General features: G+C 41.6%; 2 protein-coding genes across 3 annotated transcripts in view; one reads left to right on the top strand and one right to left on the bottom strand.

Annotated features, from left to right (window-relative positions):
- The window catches only part of Wdr19 (WD repeat domain 19), a 64697-nt gene extending 53266 nt beyond the window's left edge, over window positions 1-11431 (top strand). The window contains exons 34-37 of the mRNA XM_051198413.1: window positions 1394-1517; window positions 2309-2385; window positions 2697-2821; window positions 11208-11431. Of these exons, the coding sequence (XP_051054370.1) occupies window positions 1394-1517; window positions 2309-2385; window positions 2697-2808 (313 nt within the window). The 3' untranslated portion in view covers window positions 2809-2821; window positions 11208-11431. The remainder of the gene's footprint in view (window positions 1-1393; window positions 1518-2308; window positions 2386-2696; window positions 2822-11207) is intronic.
- Window positions 11432-12641: 1210 nt separating this feature from the next.
- Rfc1 (replication factor C subunit 1) overlaps window positions 12642-25590 on the bottom strand; it is a 66988-nt gene continuing 54039 nt past the window's right edge. For both annotated transcript variants that reach the window (XM_051198410.1, XM_051198411.1), the window contains exons 16-25: window positions 24731-24822; window positions 24444-24581; window positions 23268-23363; window positions 22833-22931; window positions 21776-21930; window positions 21539-21656; window positions 20002-20147; window positions 17414-17627; window positions 15660-15851; window positions 12642-13873 (exon numbers count right to left, since the gene is read on the bottom strand). In XM_051198410.1, coding sequence (XP_051054367.1) covers window positions 13790-13873; window positions 15660-15851; window positions 17414-17627; window positions 20002-20147; window positions 21539-21656; window positions 21776-21930; window positions 22833-22931; window positions 23268-23363; window positions 24444-24581; window positions 24731-24822 — 1334 coding nt within the window. In that variant the 3' untranslated portion in view covers window positions 12642-13789. The remainder of the gene's footprint in view (window positions 13874-15659; window positions 15852-17413; window positions 17628-20001; window positions 20148-21538; window positions 21657-21775; window positions 21931-22832; window positions 22932-23267; window positions 23364-24443; window positions 24582-24730; window positions 24823-25590) is intronic.

Here is a 25590-nt window from a genome sequence, read left to right as displayed (position 1 = left end):
TCCCCAGTCATTCAGATTTTGAGTCTGCCAGTGCTCAGTTCTTCAATAAAGGCAGAGCCTACACATGATCAACACTTCCAAAGGCCCTCTCTGAACACTGCCAGCACTGCGGAGCATACCTTCAATACATGGGCCTTTTGTGGGTACACTATATCCTAGACATAAGTAGAAAACATCAATTAGAATCTATAAAAGGAAAAACCAGTTGCAAATATGCATTACTTAACCATAGTAGTAACATTATAACCCTTGATCCAGCCAGGCAAAAATGACTCACTGGTAATGGCTAGCAGAAGCAAGCAGGACTTTAGTGCTGTCCTAGTTAGGGTCACTGTTGGTATGATAAAACACCATGAGCAAAAGCAAGGGAGAAGGGATTTATTTGGCTTATGCTTCCATTTCTGTAAATGATCAATGAAGGAAGTCAGGAACTCAAACAAGTTAGGAACTTGGAGGCAGGAGCCAGAGGCCATGGAGGAGTGCTGCTTACACACCTGCTCCCATCCATGGTTTGCTCAGCCTGCTTTAACTGAACCCAGAACCCCAGCCCAGGAGTGGCCCCACCCACAATGGGTTGGGCCCACCTTCCCCATCAATCACTAATTAAGAAAATAATACCCTACATGTTTGTGTACAACCCAATCTTATGGAGGCATTTTCTCAGCTGGGGCTCCCTCCTCTCCAGGAACTCTAGCTAGTGTCAAGTTGGCATAAAACTTGCCAACACAAATGCTAATCATGACAGGAGCTGCCCCATGGCAGAGTTTTGAAGCTGGTCAAGGCTGCATGGACCCCTTTCTAATGGCTGGTCAACCCAACTGGCTTCAAAGCAAGTCAGTCTGGCCCAGGGAAGTTTCCATGTATAGGGGACTATGACTGCAAGATGGCAAGATAGCTTAGTGCCACACTGACCAGTGCTGAGCCTGGTCCCCACACAACATTAGTGGCCTGTAGCTATGTGCTCCAATACTGCACCCACTAGTTATCAGTGACTTAATAACATAATAAGCTTTAAAACTAAGTGCTTTGAACTACAAAGCTCCATGTGGCTCACAGTCACCATATATGCCCACTGGCCCAGAAATGTCTGTAAAAACAGCACTGGGTAGACTTTATATCAGTTACACAGAAGGGAGATACAGAGGGAGAATCCCCTCACCACTCCATCACACAATGAGGAGACCATGCTACCAGTGCAGTGCCCGTGAATGCCGACTGGACCTGGCCAGGCCCAAGTGTGCATCTTCCTGAGACCTGGGCCTCAGCTGCCAGAGAGCTGGGAAGTATCTGAGCCCGTGAAGAATTAGTTCTTTCCAGATAATGCTTTTTCCCTGCTCACCACATTCCAAGGAATCAAATGGTGTTTGTAAATGATATGTGCTGTTTTTTCCAGGAGACCAGACACATCCGAGACAGAAGAGGTCACCACCCCATGTCCATTCTGCCAGTTTCTTCTCCCAGAATGTGAGCTCCTTTGTCCTGGCTGTAAAAACAACATTCCCTATTGCATTGCAACAGTAAGTGTCTTTGTAGTAATGTCCCTTCCACTTGAATATCTGATATGCCAATGTTTTCTTAACCTTTGACACTATCTTCTGACTCATTTTCCAGAACATTTAGCATGAAATTCCAGTCAGCGGAGGTGAGGTACAAAGCACACAGGAAATCCAGGGAGTCAGGCAGCTCAGCACTCAGCAGTCTGAGGGCCATGCTCTCACGAGCCATTTTTGCCACCTACTGGCTTCATAACACAGTGCAGTCTAATTCTTGCAGGCTAACCTGTGCTACCTTTGTCCTGAGATCGCTGCTTTAGTGAGACACCACACCTGGCTTGTGGCCTTTATAAGTGGCAGTTTACTTCTACCATTAAGATCTATCAGGCTGAGTGGTGGTGGCACACACCTTTTTTCCCAGCACTTAGGAGGCAGAGTCAGGTGCATCTCTGAGTTCAAGGGTAGCCTGGTCTACAGAGCAAGTTCCAGGACAGTCAGGACTACACACACAAAGGAACTCACTCAAAATCCCACACCCCCAAAATTACAATTCCAAATGTATTCGGGCCTTGGCTACCATAAGCTATATTTTGAAGGAAGATAAATTCACACAGTGAAATAAAAGGCAAAATTTAGTCCATCTTTAAACAAGATTCTGCTAAATCAAACCCAGCTGTAGTAGCCCTTTGGCTGCATCTTTCATGACAGCTGCTACCTACATGAAGTACCAATGGTATCCTAAGTCAGAGCCTGTCATTGGCTGAGGTTTGCTCAGTGTTTCAGAGATGATGAACTTCACTCTTGGATGTTTCCAGGGCCGACACATGTTGAAAGACGATTGGACAATGTGCCCGCACTGCGGCTTCCCTGCACTGTACTCAGAGTTCAAGATGTAAGTGTGTGTCCTATCCCCAGTCACACCAATGAATCAGAAACAGGGCCTACACTCTTCCATTCCTTGCCTTGGAGGGCTCCTCACTCTGAATTCTTAAAAACCCAACTTTGTCTTCTTTGGAAAAACTTTTGTGAACTCTGAGCACATTCTTCCCCAGATCTTGTATGATCCTGAGTCCCTATCCCTCCTCAATGGATGGACACATTAAGAGGTGTAGGCAGGTGGCTGGTTTTCCCATTAGCTTAACCAGAAGGTAAAGACTTGTTAATTACACAATTAATTTACTCTGCATTTATCTCCTCAAACAGCTTACTAAACAGTGAAAGCACATGTCCCATGTGTTCAGAAAGATTAAACTCTAGTCAACTGAAAAAAATTTCAGACTGCACCCAGTACCTACGGACAGAGACGGAACAGTAAGCAGCAGGCCCAGGTAAGGGTCCCACCATGGATCTCTCCTTCACACACCAAAGCCCAGGGTCCACACAGCTTAACTCTGTGTTGGCAATGATTCCTTTTTGTGTAACATATTGTCAGAGTACAATGGTTCTTATTTAAGTGCAAGTAATATGGTTTCCTGTTATGAGTATGTTTTTCCCACCAGCCTGGACCCAGTGCTGTGCCAGCCCCAAATAACACACAGAGACGCTGTATTAGATATAAAGCTGTTGGCCTGTTACTAGCTTCTTATCGGCTAGCTCTGTCTTAAATATTAACCCATTTCTATTACTTGAAGTATTTCCATGTGATCTTATCTTACCAGAGAGAGGGGCTGGTGTTCTGCTTTCTCCATCTTCCATCTTGAATCTCCTCCCTACTACTTCCTCTCTCCTCGTCTCCTAGTCCCGCCTATCGTGCTTTCCTATTGGCCAACAGTGTTTTATTCATTAACCAATACGAGAAACCTATTTACAGAATGACATCTCTCATCATGTCCTCTTTTCTGTCAAAAATAAAAAGGTTTTAACTTTAACATAGTAAAATATATAACAAAACACTTATCAAACAAGAACACAGTTAACAGTATTTAGTCCATTAACATTTAGCAAGATTTAAAGAAAATATTCCATCATCTATCCTCTTTGTGTGAAGTCCTATATGTAACTTATCTTTAATCCTAACTAAAGAAAAGTATAACCATAACTTTCTGTCTTCAACTCCATCAAAGACCACAGAAGGATAATATATAAACTCTAGAAAAGGCAGAGACAACTCACTGCCTGATCAGTCACCCGAAGTTCTTCTGTAATGTTCCATCTTCAGCCTATAGGCCATACATAGTGCATCTGGCAGACTCTTCAGCAAAGCAGGAAACTTATTTAAACTGTCCACCTATATTGGCAGTTTGTCAGTCACCTTTCTCTGTGTCCTGCAGACTGTCTGGCAGACTCTTCTATGAAGCAGGAACCCTGTAGCGATGTCCATCTTGTATCAGCAGTCACTTTTCTGTGGGTTCTGCATGTCCAGTTTATACAGCATAAAGTCAAACAGTCCAGATAAGAGCAGTATCTTACCCAAATGGCTAGTCTTTCCATATCGAAAGCAAACTCCATAACATGTTTCTTCGATGTCCATCTTCCTTTCTGACTCAGGTGGTGTTGCCAGGAGCAGTTATATCTCACTGTCAAGAAAAACCCTAAACCATTTTAAATGCCATATTCTGTAGGTCTTTGAAAGATCTGAAGAATGCCTATCTATCTCAAATACATCTCTGTATATCTGGAAATACTAACTTAATAAGTTTTGACTATTATAGGTAACTATCTAAAATCTGTACTAAATTATATATTTTTAAATGAGCTATATAAACACAATACCTAAACAAGAGGAGAAATATACACATCACAAAACTGACCTTAAATTGTATCAATAAATGAAAATCCATTACAAAACAGAGTATTCATATCTATACTATAATCCCTTTTTTACCTTTAAAGATATTGGTTGTGGTCATTAACCATTTATAATCAACCCCATAAAAATGAAAGCAAACATTTATAAACAATATTTGGGAATTTGGGCATCGTTCTTTCCAAACTACTTCCTGCTGGTAGGGGGCGCTGTCATGGGGATCCTAAGATGATGTAGAAATCCTGACTGTAGTCTGCAAAGCTGCTTTATCCAAGCTGTTTTGAATGTTGTATCACCTGGGACTCTGTTTCAGGGGGTCTGGCTTGATCAAACCACATTAGTCTGGAATGAATCCACAGCTTTTCATTTCCTGTGGAAACAAAAATAGAAATCCTTTTCCCCAGTAACCTGTCCTTGAACTTAAATTTTGGAGTCAATGCATTTTTAAAATATATAAATTGAATTAATCCAGCAGCATTTCTTTTAACAGTTATTTCCTCAGCAGTCAAATGATACACAGACAATGTAATACCATACGTATCCAGATTCTCTCTGTGCTTTCCATCTTTACATGGCTTTTTTATTACTCTATTACTTCTACTTCTATTTTTTCATTTTTGAGACAGGATTTCTCTATGTAACTTTTATCTGTCCTGTAATTAACTCTGTATACCAGGCTTACTTTTAAATCACAGAGATCTGCTTGCCTCTGTCTCCCAAGTACTGAAATTAAAGACGTGTGCCACCACACCCAGCTACTATCTGTCTTTTTATTATTCTTTTTAAAACCACTTTATCCTGTTTCTTTTTCTCTGTCAAGCCTATGTATATTTTAAAACACACTGTAAACCTTTAGAGGTTTTTCTTAATCTGAATCTGTCTTTACTTTAAATTTTTTATCTTTTTCTGGCCACAAGTCTTTTATCTGGTAAACAACATTGCTAAAATGAAAGCCACAGCTGTTTTAGCCACAGTCTATCAAAGATGGCTACTGGTACTTTTACCACCAGAACTGAGAGCTGTGCTCACTGCCTTGGTCTATGCTGCCATCCAGCAGCATGCTGCCGGCTTAAGAGATGTGGTCACTGCCATTGCCAGCTCTCATACACACCATTAAGTTATTAGCAGAGCTGTTTAAAAACATTTCAGTTTTTTGCCGCTTATGCTGAATCAGGAAACCTCCCTTAAAGGAGCCGCACAAGTCTCTGTCTCTAGCAAAACAGAGCCCAACTGAGAAAAATGCTGCTATCAAGAAGCCTTGTTTGTGGCTACTTACAATATAAAGTATCTTGGGGTAATGCTTACCAAACAAGTGAAAGACCTATAAGAACTTTGTAAAAAAAATTAAAAAAAAGAACTTTGTGACTTTAAAGAAATTAAAGAAGATACCAGAAAATGGAAAGACCTCTCTTGTTCTTGGATAGGTAGGATAAATATAGTAAAAATGGCAATCTTGCCTAAAGCAATCTACAGGTTCAATGCAATCCCCATTAAAATCCCACCACAGTTCTTCACTGACCTTGAAAGGATAATAATTAACTTTATATGGAAAAACAAAAGACCCAGGATAGCCAAAACAACCCTGTACATTAAAAGAACTTCAGGAGGCATCACCATCCCTGACTTTAAGCTCTACTACAGAGCTATAGTTCTGAAAACAGCCTGGTATTGGCACAAAAATAGACCAATGGAATTGAATTGAAAATCCTGATTTAAACCCACACACTATGAACACCTGATTTTCGACAAAACAGCTAAAAGAATACAATGGGGGGAGGAAAGCATATTCAACAAATGGTGCTGTCACAATTGGATTGATGGTGTGTAGAAGACTACAGATAGACCCACATCTATCACCATGCACAAAACTCAAGTCCAAATGAATCAAAGACCTCAACATAAATCCAGCCATACTGAACCTCTTAGAAGAGAAAGTAGGAGGTACCCTTGAACAAATTGGTATAGGAGACCACTTCCTGAACATAACTCCAGGAGCAGAGACACTCAGATCAACTATTAATAAATGGAACCTTGGGCTGGAGAGATGGCTCAGCCGTTAAAGGCTAGGCTCACAACCAAAATAAATGGAACCTCCTCAAACTTAGAAGCTTCTGTAAGGCAAAGGACACAGTGGACAAAACAAAACGGCAGCCTATGGGAAAAGATTTTTCACCAATCCTGCGTCTGACAAAGGGCTGATCTCCAAAATATATAAAGAACACGAGAAACTAGTCAACAAAACACCAAATAACCCTATTTTAACCCTATTTTTAAAAAATGGGGTACAGAACTGAAGAAAGAATTCTCAATAGAGGAAATCAAAAAGCCTGAAAGACACTTAAGAAAGTGTTCAACATCCTTAGCTATCAGGGAAATGCAAATCAAAACAACTTTGAGATACCACCTTACTCCTGCCAGAATGGCTAAAATTAGAAACACCAATGACAACTTATGCTGGAGAGGATGTGGAGAAAGGGGAACACTCCTCCACTACTGGTGGGAGTGCAAACTCGTACAGCCATTTTGGAGATCAGTATCACGGTTCCTCAAGAAAATGGGACCTGGCAATCCCCCTCTTAGGCATATACCCAAAGGATTCACATCCATTCAACAAAGACATGCTCAACTATGTTCATAGCAGCATTATTTGTAATAGCAAGAACCTGGAAGCAACCTAGATGCCCCTCAAGTGAAGAATGGATAATGAAGATGTGGCACATCTACACAATGGAATACTACTCTACAGAAAAAAAATAATGGAATCTTGAAATTTGCAGGCAAGTGGATGGCACTTGAAGAAACCATCCTGAATGAGGTAACCCAGTAACAAAAAGGAACATGGTATGTACTCGCTCATATATGGATTTTAGACCTAGAGCAAACAATCACCAGCCTATAATTCACACCACCAGAGAAACTAGGATACAAGGTGTAGTCTAAGAGATTCATATAAAGTACCTCACAGTAGGGGGAAAGGACAAGCCCAGAGCACATGGGGGGGCAGTGAATGGAGAGAGAAGTAGGAGAGAAGGGGAGAGGATAGCACGTGCAACTAGGGAGGTTGAGCCAGGGTAGGAATGGAGGGGGGAGAGACCATAAAAGAGGGAGCCATTATTGGTTTGAAAAGAAAACTGAACCTAAAGAAAGGTCTAGAGACCTACAAGACTGCCACCAACTAACAATTTGAGCAACCGTGGAAAGGCCCTTCCCAGATAGCGAGATCAACGACTAACTTATCCACCATCATGGAGCCCTCATCTAGTACTTGTTGGAAACAGAAGCAAACACCCTTAACTAAACACTGAGTCGAACTAGAATCCAGATGCAGATGGAGAGGACAAGACCAGGTTGCAGAAACACTTAGAGACAGCTGACCTGAACAAGGAGGAACTAACGGGCCCCCAGACTGATAGCTGGGAAGCCAGCATGGGACTGACTCAGACCCCCTGAATATGGGTCTCAGCCAGAAGGACTGAGCAGTCTAAGGGACCTCAGACAGTGGAACCAGGATGTATCCCTGATGCACAAAAGGACCTTGCAAACACATCCCCCATGGAGGGATACTGCCTTAACCTAGAGACAGGAGAGAAATCCTAGTCCCTACTTCAAATGACCTGTCAGATCTACATGACCCCAACTGGATGGCATTGCCCTACATGTGGAATTGGGATGGGGGAATGGGAGGGGAGGGTGGTCAGGGTGCATGTGAGGGGGGAGAGAGGGTAAGAGAGAGGAAGAGGTTACTGGGATCGACATGTAAAATTTTAAAAAATAATAAAATTAAATTAAATAAATAAAAATAAAGTGAATAAAATATAAAAAAAAGCTTGCTTGTCTCTGTTCTTTTGTTTCTAAAACCATTTTTTAAGCTTTTGTTAAGTTTTAATTGTAAGTTATTAGCCAAGTTGAAGGCACCATTATGAGTAGGTTTTTCTGACAGCTCCCTTGGTCCCAGAGCCGCGCCAGCCCCAAATAACACACAGAGATGCTGTATTCGATATAAAGCTGTTGGCCAGGTACTAATTTCTTATCAGCTAGCTCTGTCTTAAATATTAACCCATTTCTATTAATTGAGGTATTTCCACGTGGTCTTATCTTACCAGAGAGAGGGGCTGGTGTTCTACTCTGTCCTCCATGATGAATCTCTTTCCTCCTAGTCTCCTAATCCCACCTATCTTGCTTTCCTATTGGCCAACGGTGTTTTATTCATTAACCAATACGAGAAACATATTCACAGAATGACATCTCCCATCAGTTTCCCAAGTAAAGTCATTTACCCAAGCATCATTAATTCTACTAACTAGGCTCTATTTTATCAAATACTTAAACCATGTTTTATATGGGTTTTTGTTTGTTTGTTTAAACAGACCCTTAAAGCTAGAACCAGCTTTCTTTAAATGGGAGCTTTTCAGTTGACTATGTGCTGTACAAAGTTTGACTTCAAGAGTTTTGAAATCCCAGTTTCTTTTCCTAAGTCTCACTTTGGCCATACAAAGCACACACATATTCTACCTCATTCCAGTGATGAGGATTTTGCTCACGTGCCACACATACTCCAGAGGAAGCCAAAACCCTGTTAAAGGTGGGGAGGGAGGGAGGAGTAAAATCATGTCTGTCTTAGTTAGGTTTCCTATTACTATGAATAGACATAACCAGGACAACTTTTTTTTTTTTTTTTTTTTTTTTTTTTTGAGACAGGGTTTCTTTGTGTAGCTTTAGAGCCTGTCCTAGAACTCGATCTGTAGACTAGGCTGTCCTTGAACTGACAAGAGATCCACCTGCCTCTGCCTCCCAAGTGCTGGGATTAAAGGTGTATGCCACCACCACTCAGTAAGGACAACCCTTATAAAGGAAGACATTTAATTGAGTGGCTTATAATTTCAGAGGTTTAGTACATTATCATGGCAGACATGATGGCATACAGGCAGACATGGTGCTGGAGAAGGAGCTGAGAGTTCTTTCTGCATCTTGATCCACAGGCAGCAGAAACAACTGTGTCACACTGGGTGGAACTTGAGCAATGGAGACCTCAAAGCCCCCCTCCACAGTGACACACTACCCCCAACAATGCCACACCTCATAATAGCCACTCCTTATGGAAGTCATTTTTCAAACCACCACAATCCCTAATAGAATATCTTGAACTTAACTTGGCTAAAATGAAATTTTAGGTCTCTCTCTCTCTCTCTCACACACACACACACACACACACACACACACACACACAAAGCTTGGAGCTTGCCTGCTTCTGTCTCATGTCTCCTATGGTGCCTTGCAGCTTCGTTGGCCTTTTTGCCCTTTTTGAACCATGGAACTGTTTTCAGAAGGCCTGCAGCATTTTACAACCAGCATCGTAGTTTCTAGTTTCCCCATGGCCTCACTAAAACCTAGTATTCTGTCCTTTCAGTCAGTATGATGCAGTATGCCACCTGGGCCCTGTTGTAAATGGAGCTCGTAATTAGTCTAAATCATAAAAACCCAGAGTCAGATATAAAGGAGAATGCTGAGAGATCAGAGAGAAGGAGCAAGCCAAAGCCACTTTTACCTCCTAGCATCTTGGTGGACAAGAGAGCGAGTTCCTGTTTCTTCCCACTTATATCTTCTCTGCCCAGCCATCCTCACTTCCTGTCTGTCTATACAGACCTCCAGAACTCTATGGTTAACTAGTGGCAAACTCCACCCTCTATTATCTTCTGACAGGCTTTATTTGTACAAGCAAGATCTTGTTGTATGGCGTACACCATTTTTCCATGTGCTAGTTGACCATTTGTACATCCCTCCCTTGGCCCAGTTTCAGAGGGTATGCCTTTCTTGAGCTCTAAGGATTGAATCTATAATACACATCTACATGCAAGTTTTATGGTTTATTATTGCAAATACTGTCTCTATGGGCATTTTCACTTTCTTGCTGTCTTTCCAAGGCACAAAAAATACCAAACTCAGGTAATCAGGACCCCTTTACCCAAAGAGCCATTTCATAAGCCCTTGGTTTGAAATAGGTTTTCACTATAAATCAATCTGGCCTTGATCTTGAAGTGATCCTCCAGCCTCTACTCCCAAATCCTGGGATTAAAGGCTTGTGACACCATCCCTCAGTTCCCTTTTTTATTTAGGTTGTTTTTTTTTTTTTTTTTTTTTAAAGAAAGACCTCTAATTAGCTTTTTTTTCCCCCTTAGTTTTCTGAATAATGAATTGTGATAATAAAGGTTTCTCCCTTTATTCTGTTTAGAGACAATCAACTTTTATTCAGGGGATAAACTCACCTCACCATGATGTGGTTTCTAGCCATCACCTGCCTCAAGAACTTACCTTCAGGTGTAGACACAGGGTGGTCCTGGATTTAACCCAGCAGATTCTTTCAAATGATGACACCCTCCAACAGCTGCCTGCTTCTGGTTTTTCAATACCTTTGAGCAATTAGTTGCTTATTACATTTTGTCTCAAATATACCTTTATCTGTGTGTCCCTACCATTTCTAAAACTGGAGCCTTGTTAAGAAAGCTCCCAGGCTCTCTCCAAATACTATCCTTGCATTGAGGTATGTGATAGTGATACATTATAGAAACCTAAACTGTGGCATGTCAGAGCTCCTTGAAGCCATGATGTCTTCAGTGAACTGGGGTTACACACTGCCACAGTGCTGTCTCCTTATACAATGAGTACTGCTGGCGCTATTGCTCCCTGGCTTCCTTGAGAGAAGCATGCTCTCTACTGCAAGTCAAGCATCTTTGGCATGTCCAAAGCATGCCAAAGCATGAAGCAAGGTGGCTTCATCACCACTCCCACTGCTTGATAGCAGTGTGCCATGCAGCTGTGGTCAGGAAGCTCAATGGTGTGTGTCCTTAGGACTGTCCGTCTGTAGGACTCCTGCTCCACATTCTGGAAATGAGCAGGAAATCCAGCTTTCTTATAGGCAGGGCATTATGTGAGTGAGACCTTCTAAAGACATCTGTTTGTTCCTTTCTTAGGCTCCTGAGTAGATGGCATCTCCCCTCAGGAGGCTGTGTCCACCTCTGGCAGACTTGAAGAATGAAACAGCCTAGCAAGTTCAGCCTCTTCGGTGACATAACAGTGATACAACTTGCTGCTTCTTGAACCTTGTATAGTTCCTCTTCGAAGTCCTACACAGTGTAAATACCCAGTTTTCTAACATTTTTTTATTTACTGCTTTCAAATAAAACTGTTGACTAGATATCTGTAACGTTTTCCTGGATTTGACTGAAGTGGCTTAGAGCCCTTATAAAGTCTGGCCAGGACATAGTCTATCCCTTGAGCCAAAACACCAGAGACAATTTGTTACAAAATGGGTAAATGTAGCGTCTGTCTGCCCGTTCTGCTGCACATAAAAAATTACTTGATTTCCCCTGGAAACATACATTATTTGTTATCATCCCAGAGTTGAAGATTTTCTTATATTGCACACACTCACTTGCAGGAAGTCTGTATTTGCCCTACAACTGCAGTATAGACTCTATCACCATGACCTATGGCCTATCATCAGTCTGAACAGCCAACAGACACGAGTCACCCGAGTCAGGTGATGCACACACAGTAACCAGCAACCGAGCATTAACAAACAAGACTGGCCAAAGTGCATCTGAGCACCCCACCTTCATCCCTTGAGCTTTAGCTGTCTTCTTGGGGGTCACCAGAGGCCTTGGCCTCGCTAAGCATTACAACTGAATGTAAAAGTCACCAGTCCCAAGTTTCTTGCTACCTCCTCACGCCACTAAGAAAGTCACAGCCACCTGGCATCTGTGAAACAAAGCACGTTGTATTCTTTGATTTACAAGCCACAGCTTTCACTTGTGAACACACCCACTCTAGTATATATTAAGTCTCTCATAACTTCAAAAAGCCAACAAATAATGTCAAAATTTATCAGAAGGAACTAATGGGAACTGTCTGTGAGACACAGCCATCCAGATGGCCATGACTCAGAGAACCTGAGCAGTGAGGGTACCACAGGCCACTTCGAGAGCTTAGAGGAGATTCAACCCCAACACAGACATTTAGGTCCTCATCCAACTGCTATGGCCTTCACACCCACCTTCCTTTAATTTGCACCATTTATGTCATGTTTAGGAAGGCCTCCAAGAGGAATCCAATGACAGCATATTTAGTTTCTAACTAAACTCTGAAAGAAATTTATTTTTACAGCTTGTTCACAGCATTCATAATGTAAATTATAACTATATTAAATAAGTAAACAGCATTCTTTGTTTGGAAAGCAAGCAGAATACCGTGCCTTTCCTAGAATGTATATCCAACTGAGGGAGGCATGACATGTATGTCCCAAAGGAACAGGAATGGAAGAATGTGAACAAAAGTATCCCCTCTGGGTGAGGAAACCACCATTGCAACATTAAGTTTCAACAGAGAAGAGAAAGCAGGACTCAGGCTCAAGCTTAAGGGCACAGTTTATTTCCATAGTGAACTGATCTCCAAGAAATAGACCTTTCACACTGGTTAATAATTTTGCACTGTTCTCCAGGACTTTGTCTCCTCTCCCAACAAGGCCATGAGGCCTCAAAGGCAGAACATGGTCGTCCTACTCTTTTTGGCATATACCTCAGAGGTAGCATAGACCTCTGAGCACTTACTGATTTAAAGAGTTAACCACCTAAAAGCCAGGTTACATCCATGGCCCAGGGTCCTTCAACAAGCACAGTTCTAGATATAATCTGAAATTCCAGTAAGGCTGTGAACTCCATTACAGGACAGCATCTCCCAGCCAAAATGAGCCTGAGAATCTGGCCCATCCTAGACTCTACTGGTCTTGACCTTCAGGACGAGACTGGAGGACAGGAATGTGTGGCAGTCAATGTCTACAACCCGACTAGCCAAGAGGCCTCTCTGAGAGACTACCTACAGCAGCAATGTGGTCAATACAAAGGGATGTTAGCATCTGAGCTCTGACCCTCCACCTGCAAAACAGCAATTCACAGGGTTATTCCAAATGCTTTCACCTAATCACATTAATACGGAAAGAAAGATACCAACATAACGTTTTGCTGTACAAGATGGCAATCTTACGAATGATCCATATATTACATGGACATCTGATTCCTGATGCGTACAGGACAATGGACCAAGAATACTCAGCTCCAGGTGGTGGCTGCTTTGTATAAAGGTTTATTTACAGAATTTCACCATAAAATAAGAACTACTATTTAAAAAAAAAAAATCAGCACTGGTCCTCTAATGGTCATTAGAACGAACTGGTAAGCTGTTTGCTATGGTTAACTAAATCTGACTTCAAAGCCTGTGCACTCCTAATTTTGGTTCCACAGTCACTTTGAATCCCAGCAATCTATTTCAGATGGCAGGGACAGTGCAAGGCTGGAAAAGTCCTCTCCACCTCTATAAGAGGTGCATGAGAGCGGGCTAGTTAGACTGCCTAGCTTATGTCCTTTATAATGGGACCACCAGGCCACCCCACAGTGCTACACAAGTTTACTCTGGCACAGGGCAAGGCTTTCATTCTCTAGACCAGCTGGACTAGTCAAGAGGGTAAGTAAAAAGCAGCTACTGGTACTCAACAATGGTTTCATTTCTTCCAACTTCTTCGTTTTCCTTTTTTGGACTCCTTATCTTTTTCTGGTTTTGAAGGATTTGAAGATCTGGTCTTTTTCTGTTGGAGGAGAGATACACAAAACAGTTGAAATGTTGATGAGTAAATGACAGCATAATTTTTACCTACAATTTAGTTAGAAAAGCAAGACATCTATTGCTGTCCCTGAGAAGCAACAACCACACTAATTACAGCCTTGAGAGGTGATAACAAAGAAAATACACTCAGATCTAGAACTAAGGTGTGCCCTGTGTAAGGCAGTTTCCTGGATTCAGAACACAGTATTCTTAGGAAAGCCAGAATAACCAAAAGGTGACTTATAGATATGGTAATGTCTGCATATTGAACTCCTTTTAGTTTCTCACAGAGATCTAAGCACACTCATTTTGTGAAGAAGGGAAAGGAGAGGAGAGGGTGAACCAATTCAACTGCAAAGTGCCTCTTTCCACAGACATGCAACACAGGAAGAGTAAGAACTGCACACACGATGAAAGGGAGAAAAGGCTGCATCCCTTTGCCTTGACAGCTGTGAGGTAGGCTGACCACATGCTTCATTCAAATTCTTACTAGCAAAACTCTTAAGTTTTACTCAGAAATTTTTACAAGCAATTCAATGGCTATTACAAACACAAATAAAAGTGATCACTAGGTTTATTTAAAGTGGTTTTCTGTTTACCCTATTAAAATGCACCTGTGGGCTAAACACTGAGCCAAACTGGAATCCAGATGCAGAGAGGGAGGACAAGACCAGGCTACAGAAACCCAAAGACAGCTGACCTGAACAAGAGGAAGCTAATGGGCTCCCAGACTGATAGCTGGGAATCCAGCATTGGACCGACTCAGACCCCCTGAACATGGGTCTCAGTTAGAAGGCCTGGGCCTGACAGTGGAACCGGGATGTATCCCTGGTATACAAAAGGACTTTGGGAGCACATTCCCTATGGAGGGATACTCCCTTAACCTAGAGGCAGGAGGGAGGGCCTAGTCCCTACTCCAAATGACTTGATCGATTTGGGGGGGGGGGGGGGAGATGAGATGGGAGCATGGTCTGGAAGCCAGGGAGGTAGGGAGGGAAAGGGGGGAACTGGGATCGATATGTAAAATAAGAATAAATAATAAATAAATAGAATGCACCTGTGGTAGAATAGCCAATTAAGTATAAACAGTATCCTTCTGGGGAAGATAACTACTGGGTGGGTAAAATACTTCCTACACAAGCCTGAACTAAGCTCAGATCGTCAACACACAAGGTATGGCAAATAGCACACTGCTGTTTAAGCTCAGTGCTAGGGAAGGAGGTAAAAACACACACAGATCCTGGAGACTCTGTCTCAAAAACTAAGACAGACAGAAACAGAAGACACTTGGAAAAACATACACAGGCACACATTCAACACACATGGATTCTTAAAGTACACATGACCATCACTATAATGGCCTATTTGGCTCTTCCACTACTATAAGAAGTACACTTTATAAAAATGAAACCACCAGGCATGGTGGCGAACGCCTTTAATCCCAGCACTTGGAAGGCAGAGGCACCCTAATCTCTGAGTTTGAGGCCAGCCTGGTCTACAGAGTGAGTACCATGACAGCCAGGGCTACACAGAGAAACCCAGTCTTGAAAATAGATTTTAATAATAATAAGTAATAAGTATGTATGTATGTATGTATGTATGTATGTAAAACCTGTCCCATCACCTTCAGTTACAATTACAATGAGCAAGACAATTGTATTTTCAGCTTACCCTGCTACATGCAGAATAGACATTACTCCCAAGGCACATTACACAGAAGAAAAGGTCATCTCTCTTGAGGAGCTCCTACCCAGAGCTGAACACACTACCTTGATCATGGCGTCAGTCTCTATTGCATCCTGCTCTTTCTCATCAGGCTGACTGTCATCTTCCTGTGACTCTTCATGGTATTCAGAATCCAGTGTGGGACCTGTGCTGAGTCTCGGTGTCTTTACTGCCTGAAGTGAGTATGGGGTCAGGTGCACCTCCTTATTATATGCTCTTGTGAAGGCTGCTTTCACCTAAAGTGCAGAGAAAGGTGGTTACCCTGAGTGCTGGAGAATTTCTTAACATGTGTTAAGCTGAAGTTTTGATAAGCCTAAGAAATCCCTTTAAACTATTTGCAAAATAGTTACTATATACATAATAGATAAGGAAATATATTCATTCTCCTCTAGAAATATTCTCATTCTCTCTCTCTCTCCTTCCCTCCCTCTCTCTCTCTCTGTCTGTGTGTGTGTGTGTGTGTATGTGTGTGTTACTAGAGATCAAGTGCATACTAGGCAACCCCACCACCGAGCTACATCCCAGCTCATGGCATTTATGCATTTATTTTTATGTTATTTGAGAATTTTGAGCCCACAACTCAAAAAAATAAAATCAGTAGGTAAGTCAGGTATAGTGGCACACATCTTTAATCCCAGCACTCTGAAGACAGAGGCAGGAGGATCTCTAAGTTCGAGGCAAGCCTGGTCTATAGAGCAAGTTCCAGGACAGGCTCCAAAGCAATACAAAGAAACCCTGTCTCAAAAAAACCAAAACCAAACAAAAAAGAATCAATCAGTGGTTAATCTATGAACCAATAAAAAAGTCAAAAAGAGCTCACTGTAAGATTCAAGTTGGTCTTGACTACAAACCATAGAAATTGGCACACATGGCAGTAGCATATGCCTGCAATCCCAGCAACCTGAAGAGACTAAGGCAAGAAAATACAAGCTCAAGGGCTGCCTGAACTATGTAAAACACAGTGAAGGTCAGCCTGGACAATTTAGTGAGTCCCTGTCTCAAAAAGTTCAAAGGGAGCTGGATAGTGGTCTCAGCAGTAAGCACACATACCTGGTATACAGAAGGACTAAGGTTCAGCCTCTAGTTCTGGAAAAAGAAAGCCAGTCTGTTCATCTTTACTACAGTAATAGTGGTTGCTTCAGAGTACTAACTTTAATAACCTGAACTTCAAGCTTTAACACAGTCCACTTCCCAAAATGCCTTTAACAAGTCAAACTCTAGACAAAACAAGTCACAGAGAACATCTTCTAAAGCTGCATCCATAAACGCATGGGAGAGTGAGATACTGGGACGTGTTCATGTTGCATCACTAGTGTACATGAAGAGTACCAGAAACCAATACTGGGTCAGCAGGTAGACCAGGGAAGGAATAAGAGGGAGGGTACATACATGCCTATAATCCCAGAAGCCTGGAAATAAAGGCAGGAAGATCAGGAGTTCAAGGCCAATCTGGAGAGGGAAAGGGGGAAAAAAGAAAGGAAAGGGAAAGGGAAACAATAATAATTTAAAAAAAAAAAAAAAAAAAAAAAAAAAGGGGGGGGGGAAGTAAAAGAAAAACTTATAAAAACTCTCAGGCCATAAACACATTTTTATAATATTCACCAGCGCTTCACATTAGGCCCCAGCTAATGAGCACTATCCTCAAACACTGTCTCTGGGAAACACAAGCCAGAAATGCAGCAAATGGTTAGGAGGAAGGAACAAACAAACTGTCTAAAGCAACTAGAATACACCTCAAGCACTGCTAGGACAGCAGGGTCATGACCAGTGATCGTGAACAGTAAGCAATGCATCTTACCTTGGGATCCAGCCTGGAAAAGGGACTGGGCTTGCCACCCCAGCTGCTAACTTCCATAATATTCTCAAAGTCTTCTCTCATCAAATAGTACGTGTCCATAAGTGTGACAACATGTTGAACTCCTTCTGCCCCGTGTGAAGCCAAGGGTCCCACAAGTGCATCTCTGATGTGTGACAGGTAATCTATGTTCACCGTCCTTTTGCTGGAGTAAGTTCTGAAACAATGATAGGACACATCTTTACTTTTTAAAGCATGTCAACATCACTCCATTACCAACCCCTAACATTAGATCTCCACCAGTCAATCAGGCACGGTTCAAAGATTTTTATCTTTTCAACATGTAATTATTTTATAATGTACAAGTTATTCCACAGGTCCTTTTAATAAGCAGTATTTTGTCCTTAAGAATACAGCTCTTAGGGCAGCCAGATGGCTCAGTGGGTAAAGGCACTTGTCCTGCAAGCCTGATGACCTTAATGGATCCCAAGACCTAAAAGTGGCCCCCACAAGCACTCTGTACAGTTGTACACATGCAATCAATCAACCAAAAACAGTTCTTTAACCACTAGCAGAATACTACATTCAAAATGAGTCACTAAAATAGACACATTCATATCACAGAATCAATGGACTGAACTATGAAAAGATTTTATAGCCAGCTATGGTAGGTAGTACATGCCTTTGGTCCCAGCCTTTGATATCTAATAATTCAAGGCTCGCCTGGTCTACATGGAAAGCTCTAGGCCAGACAAGGTTACATAATGAAAATGTTTCAATATAGATAGCTGGGGGGGGGGAGATTGGGGGGAAATGATTTCTAATTTTAATAAGCATTGTAACTTAACCAATAACCAGAACTTGTAATTTGGCTATGTATTTCTATGCATCCACCCTAAACTGCTGATCCTTTAATGATACTACTACTACCTGCCATTTAATAGGGGGCGTTGGACACCTAGCATCCACCCCACTGTGCTTGAAAGCAATTTTCTACTTCTTTGCTTTGACTAAAAAGCAAATAATGTGTTCTATTTCCACCTAACACCCCAACAATTGTGTCTCTATGTTTATCCTTACCTTAGCCATATGGATGCATCATTCCCAGTCCCAAAATATCAAAGGCCTCAGGAAACAGCAGTGAGGTTTCCTACATTTAGTGCCACTCCTGCAGGAGTGAGTGTGTAACAGTTTTTGGCCTCTGATTGTAATTAATAGATAAAACTGTCCAAAAACACCTCCCTGGTACTTCCTCATGTCTATACTCTGAATCATCCCAGCTAGGACAGGATTTTCCCTAAATCCAAGAAACTGCAGAGGATGTGCCTGCAAAGCTGGAAAATGGTCTATGTCATCCAGAGGAAGCTGGGAAACAGGCTGTGGGCTGCTGAGAACTAGAATGTTACCAAGAATTAACTTTCTGGGCTGGCACAGTGGCACAACCCTTTAATCCCAGTACTCACTCCAGAGGCAGGCAGATCTCAGTGAGTTCAAAGCCAGCCTGGTCTACAGAGTGAGTTCTAATCCAGCCAGAGCTATATAGAGACCGCCTTGTCTCAAAAAAAAAAAAAAAAAAAAAAAAAAGAGTCAAAACATAAATGACTTTTTCTTTCTCAAATATTGTCACTCCCTTAAAAACTGAGCAAAATATTTCTAATGCCACCATTCTACATTTCTACAAGTGACAATATTATGTCCAGGTACTTGAGGACCTCAGGCTAGGTGTGAAAGTGACACTGGTGATCCTAGCAAGTCCAAAAATAGGCTGGTGGCTCCTCAATCTCCCATGCCACAGAGCAGCACCTTCAAATCTCCGACTGACATAGCAGCCACCATTTGATAAGGGCCTGGGGATGGCATCGTGCCACCCAGAGAACCGCTCAGGGAGACAATAAGTTTGTGTTGTTTTAAGCCATTTTGTGTTAGAGCAAGGAAGAGGGAATTAGTAGGAACTGGACTTCACAGTACAGAAACTACCTCAGCTTTCCGCAGTGACCAGGGTGGATCTGGATCAAACTAACATTCTGGGACCCAGAAATGCAAGGAGGATTCTTCAGTAGGCTTCATGGTTATGAGCAGATCCTTCACATTTCTAAAACTTATAAACTTTAACAAACTCAAGTGTTTTTAAACTTTCTTAAACATTTCCAAGTGTATTCATTTTCTGAGTGGTGCTCCTGTCACATGTCAACCTGTGTTACGTATCTCTGATGACTAGGTCAGCTTTCTAGTACAACAGGTAAAAACTAATTTATCAATATTCAGTTTTTCATATTAACTTCTGAAGGGTGAAGTTATTCCACTAAAACAGACACACTTTCAGCAACAACAAACAATAGCAGATCTCAGATGTATACACTTTAAAAAATATTACTCAAATCATGACACAACTGCCATCTGGCTCTTTTTAAAGCCTCGTGCTGACATCAGAGGACAGAACTCAGACCAAATGGCAGGAACTCATCCAGGATCATTTAGCTGGTGAACAAAAGCCAAATATAAAACAGCTATCTTCAAGCACAGCTATTCTTGCAGGGTAAAGCTAATGCACCTACCAACAAAGTGACAGGAATGGCACTAATTCTACTTACCTAAGACTCATGTGCAAGGCTAGGTCCTGAACAATCCGATCATGTTTGCCCGTAGATGAGTGCTTCCCCAGCCAGCTTGGGAAGGTAGGAAACTGAGCCATATACCCCCTCATCAACTCTCCAGGAAGAACACTGGCATAAATGGCCTGAGGGGGGAAATCATAGTCCAGAATTTAAATTTGGTATAAAGCTATTTCTTTAGCATCTGTCATTCCCATTGTGAGGTATGAAGAGAGTAGAAACTTAACCCAACTGTAGCATTTGGAAGGTAGAGTCACTGCAAAGTAATTTAGATTAGAGAAAGTCAGTCCTTAAAATGGAGCTCTCCTAAGTGAATGCTGGACGTTCTAAAAGAGAAAGAGACATCAAGCATACATACACACACACGTACACATCTATCTCCTGCCATGTGATGCCCTGTACCAACCACCTCAGCACTGTTTACGCAAGGAGGCCATCACCAGACACAAGCTCCTCATCTCCCAAAACTGTAAGCTCAATGAACTTTTTTTTCTTTCAAATCTTACCCATTTAGTGGGCAATGCATTATAGCAATCAAAAATGGACATAATGGCCCCATACCTGGTTACAGTGTCCCTCCCCTGTCCTGATTACAGGTATGGGAGGCTTCTCCCATAGAAAACAACAGAACAGTGCCTGAGGAGATAGTTTAGGTAAAGTGCTTGCCACCCAAGCACATTAAGAGAGTGACAGGGAGGCCAGGTGTGGTGACCCACACCTGGAAGAGACTGACACAGGACTTCCACAAGTCTAAAACCGGCTTAGGTTACAGAATGAATACCAGGCTAAACAGGGCTCCACAGCAAGACTCTGTCTCAAAACAACAGAAGAGGGCAGACTTTCTGGAAACCTTTGTTACTTGAAGCAGTGATGGGCTGAACAGACAAAATTCAGAGCTATGGGCCCTGGATTCCATTTCTAGTATGCGCACTCACACATAAAGACTAAGTGTGTATTAAATCTGTATCACAGTACCAAATATAAACTGACCTCTGCAGCAATGGAGAACATTGCAATTCCTGCCCTGGCTGCACTTATTCTAGGAGAGGCTCTGAGCAGTGACCTTCTTGAGAGAGCCACAAATACACAAAGATTCTTAAGGCAAAACAACAAATGAAACTTCTGATGCACACCTGTGGCTATAACTAATAGCTAGCCTTCTTATTCCCATTCCTCCATTTATATTAAAACACTTTGGAACAAATAAAGACAGAGTGACTTAAGTATTTTTCTCTGTAACAGACTAAATTTGCCACAAAAGACAAGAGATGGCACAGCAGTTACAAGCATTCGGTGTTCTTCCAGAGGACCAAGGTTTGTTTCCCAACACCCACAGGACAGCTCACAACCATCAGTAACTCCATTTGTAGGGTATCCGATGCTCTCTTCTGACCTCCACAGTCACCAGCATGTAAAACACTGATACAATAAAACTTTTAAACATAAGAAAAAAAAAAAAAATTAGCTACAAGAAACACAAGAATCTTTCTTCAGCTGAAGCAGGCCCCACACTCACCTGTGTAGGCAAAAGACTCCAGTTTTGTTTACTCCGGATCTGATTGTCCACTAAGTCACCATCACATATGCTGTCTGCTGCCCGGCTTAAAAGCATCAAGTGCTTTTTCATGTCACCCCTGCAGAGAAGAGCCAGTCTGGATTACATTGTCATCCACTGCCAGCCACTCTATACAAGGACTCAGCCTCTGCAGTGCCCCGGGTCCTAACCCTGACCCTCACTGCCCTTGATGCTTACCCTGCAGCCAGAGGCTTTACATGGAGGTAGTTCTCCTGGACAAAGAGGGGAGCTATGGAATAGTCATGAAAAAAGAGATCCAATTTGTCCATCAGTGTCATGTGTGCAGTATCCTCTCCAGCTGCAAACACTTTCCGAGCAACATCAAACGGGCCCTGCCAAGAAGGGGTAGAAAATGGCAGAACAACCAAAACATAATACTAGAAAAGATACAGAGCAGTAAGAACCTTCACTGACTACTGAAAATGAAACAGCACTTTGGGGGTCCCAAATGAACAGTTTACTGCACCTTTATTTACCATCATTGCCAAATCTGTTAGTACTAAGATGTCCTTGAGAAACTAAATGGGTAAATAAACTGATACACATCCAGGCCATATCAGCCAAGTCGGGTGGTGGTGATGCATACCTTTAGTGCCAGCCCAGTTAAGCTACAGGCACACAATCTCAAAAGACCAAATATATACGTACATACATACATACATACACACACACACAAACAAACAAAAGGGGGGGCAGGAAACGGAAAGAACAACTGGTCGGTCCAATAGAAGAAATGACAGGGCCTTAAATGTACACAAATGTACTACTCTACAATGTGAAAGAAGTCAATCCCCAAAGGCTACATACTGTATAACTCCCACTACATGACATTCAGGAAAAGGAAAAACTATGGAGATGGAAAAGACTGGGGCATATGAGCTAGGTAGTAGTGGCTGGTGCACACCTTTAATCCCAGCACTCGAGAGGCAGAGATAGACAGATCTCTGTGAGTTCAAGGCCAGCCTGGGCTACAGAGAGAGTTCAGGACAGGCTCCAAAGCTACAAAGAAACCCTGTCTCAAAACAAACAAAAAATAAAACTTCCCAAAAATTAACAACAACAACAAAATCTCTTTCTCAGAATATGTAATAGACAATGGCCATGCTTGGGGGAAAGTTCTGACAAGTCCTTGGGCTCCACAGGTACATCAAGGATGTACATTATGTCTACAAAGCTAGTACAAGCAGGACAAGAAACACTATCTTCATAACTAAGAAATGGAAACACATTTTACCAGTCTGATATCCTTCTTGGCCCTCTGAGAATCAGCCTTGGCTTGGTCATAAGTTAGTGCCTTATTTTGTGCACTCCACATACTCATATTATGCAAAACCTACAAGAAACATAAATAAGACAATGTCAGGATGAGAAAGGGCTGCTACTCCCTTACCCTATATAGGTCTGAGTAATGAGGGGGCAAAAGAATTAACTGTCAAGGGCTGGATAGATGACTCCGCAGTTAAGAGCACTAGCTGCACTCCCAGCACCCACATGGTAGCTCAGCCACCCACAACTCCAGTTTCAGGGAATCAAATGTCCAATTCTGGCCTCTGCCAATACTAGGCACATAAGTGGTACAGACATATGCAGGCAAAATATCCATACACATACAATAATAAAATTAAATTTAGAAAAGTAACAACTGTCACATAATGTATATCTAACTCACCTGTCTGATATCTTGATTAGCTCCCAAAATAATTTCATTCATGGCTGGAGGGGGGATCTTTAACCCCTCTTTAAATGCAACAGACAACATTGCACTCTGAAATTAACAAGCAAGCAAGAAATTGTCACTGACCTTTTTATTTTACTCATATCATCTGCAAGTCTATAAAAATATTTATGACATACTTAATTTTTTTTTTTTAGTTAGCAATCATTGCACCTTTGCTAAACCTCGCTGGCTATAATACTGACAATGCCTAAAGTTAAAATTAACCTGTATATAAATATCCTTTAGAAGAGGAATTATGGGTCAGTATGCTGGCTCTATTTGTGTCAACCTGACACAAGCTATAGTCATCCAAGAAGAAGAAAGGGGATTGAGAAGATGCCTCCATATCATCTGGCTGTAGGCCATTTTGTTAATTAATGATTGATGGGGGAGGGCCCAACCCATTGTGGATGGTACCATCCCTGGGCTGGTGGTCCTGGGTTCGATAAGAAAGCAGGCTGAGCAAGCCATATAAAGCAAGCCATAACCTCCTCCATGACCTACATAAGCTCCTGCCTCTGGATTCCTGCCCTGTTTGAGTTCCTGTCCTGACGACTTCTGTGAGGAACAGTGATGTGAAAGTGTAAGCAAAAAAAAAAAAAAAGAAAGAAAGGAAGGAAGGAAGGAAGAAAGGAAAAAAAAAAAAAAACTCAAAGCACTCAGGAGGCAGAAGCAGGCAGATTTCTGTGAGTTCAAAGCCAGGCTAATCTACAGAGCAAGTTCCAGAACAGGCTCCAAAGCAATACAGAGAAACCATGTCTCGAAAAAAACAAACAAAAAAAAAAAAAACCCTTTTCTCCCCAAGTTGTTTCTGGACATGGTGCTGCATCATAGCAATAGCAACCCATAGACATCTAACAAGATAGCTCAGTGGGTAAAGACACTTTCCATCATGCCTGATACCTGAGATTAATCCCTAGAACCTGCATGGTACAAAGAGGAACTGACACACCCAAAGGATGCCCTCTGACCCCTACATGTATGCACTATTGCATATGCATGAGCACACATGTGTGTGCTCGTGGACACATAAAGACACACACCAAATTTAAAATTATATATATATATATATATATATATATATTTTTTTTTTTTTTTTTTTTTTTTTTTAAATTACAATCATCATACCTTAATCTGTTCAACCCGAGGTCTTTGGAAACGAAGATCAAAACAATAATGAACCAAAGAGCGAATTTTGGGGTGATTTCTATCATTGCACATACAAATGATGGGAATTTTAGTATGCTTTATCAGGCCTATTAGTTCCTAAAAGACAAATTTAGAACATAAAAATCATTATTTTAAAAAAATAACAGATACTATTCAACATACTTTAGTATTTTTTTAAAAAGCCCTCAGCCATATTCACAATCTAAAAATCAACAGTAAAACAAAAAGCTATAGTGCTGTGTTACCTGAATTCCTCCCCTGTCCTCATTGCCTGCCATGCCATCGACCTCATCCATGATGAGAGCATGCTTCGAGCTTACTGAAGGAGTTCCTCCGCCTGACCAAGGGTGAGACAGGACAAAACACAGTAACACTGTTTAAACTGATTTTACACAAAGTTTCAAACACATTCACATTTCAAAAACTGCAAGATATAAGAAGAAATTCTCCCAACCTTTCTGCATTCCCAACTTCTCTTCCCAGCAGCTCCCTTAAAATGTGTACCTTGTGGTTTTTCACTTAACAATTTTTGGTCAATGATCCATTCCCATCCACCCATCCATATATCACTTTTTTTTTCCTTAAGATTAATTCATTTGCCAAGCAGTGGTGGTGCACACCTTTGATCCCAACACTTGGGAGACAGAGGCAGGTGGATCTCTGAATTCGAGGCCAGCCTAGACTACAGATCAAGTTCCAGGACAGCCAGGAAACCTGTTTGAAACCCTGTTTCAAAAAAACAAACAAAAACCTAAAAATAAAAAGAATTATATACTTTATGTATATGGGTTTTGTATGTATGCATGTCTGTACACCAGACAAGGGAATGTCCAATCCCAAAAACACTTTTTTGATTGTAATATTCTACTTTACAAATGTATAAATTAGTTCACTGATGAAATATTAAGATGCTTCCAAACTTTTGCTATGTCGTACTAATATTTAAATATCACCATATGTATGTATGTGGCTATTTGTGTCTGTATCTATATGTGTGTGTGTCTGTGTGTGTGCCACTGTGCACATATTAAAATATAATGACAATGAAATTCCAAGAACTGAAATTTCTAAATTAGAAATTACGTATGATTTAAACTTGAAGAAA

This window comes from Phodopus roborovskii, unplaced genomic scaffold (assembly GCF_943737965.1).
Source record: "Phodopus roborovskii unplaced genomic scaffold, PHOROB, whole genome shotgun sequence".
Lineage (NCBI taxonomy): Eukaryota > Metazoa > Chordata > Mammalia > Rodentia > Cricetidae > Phodopus > Phodopus roborovskii.
The sequence above is the reverse complement of the archived record's forward strand: the minus strand, read 5'-3'. Positions and strand labels throughout refer to the sequence as shown.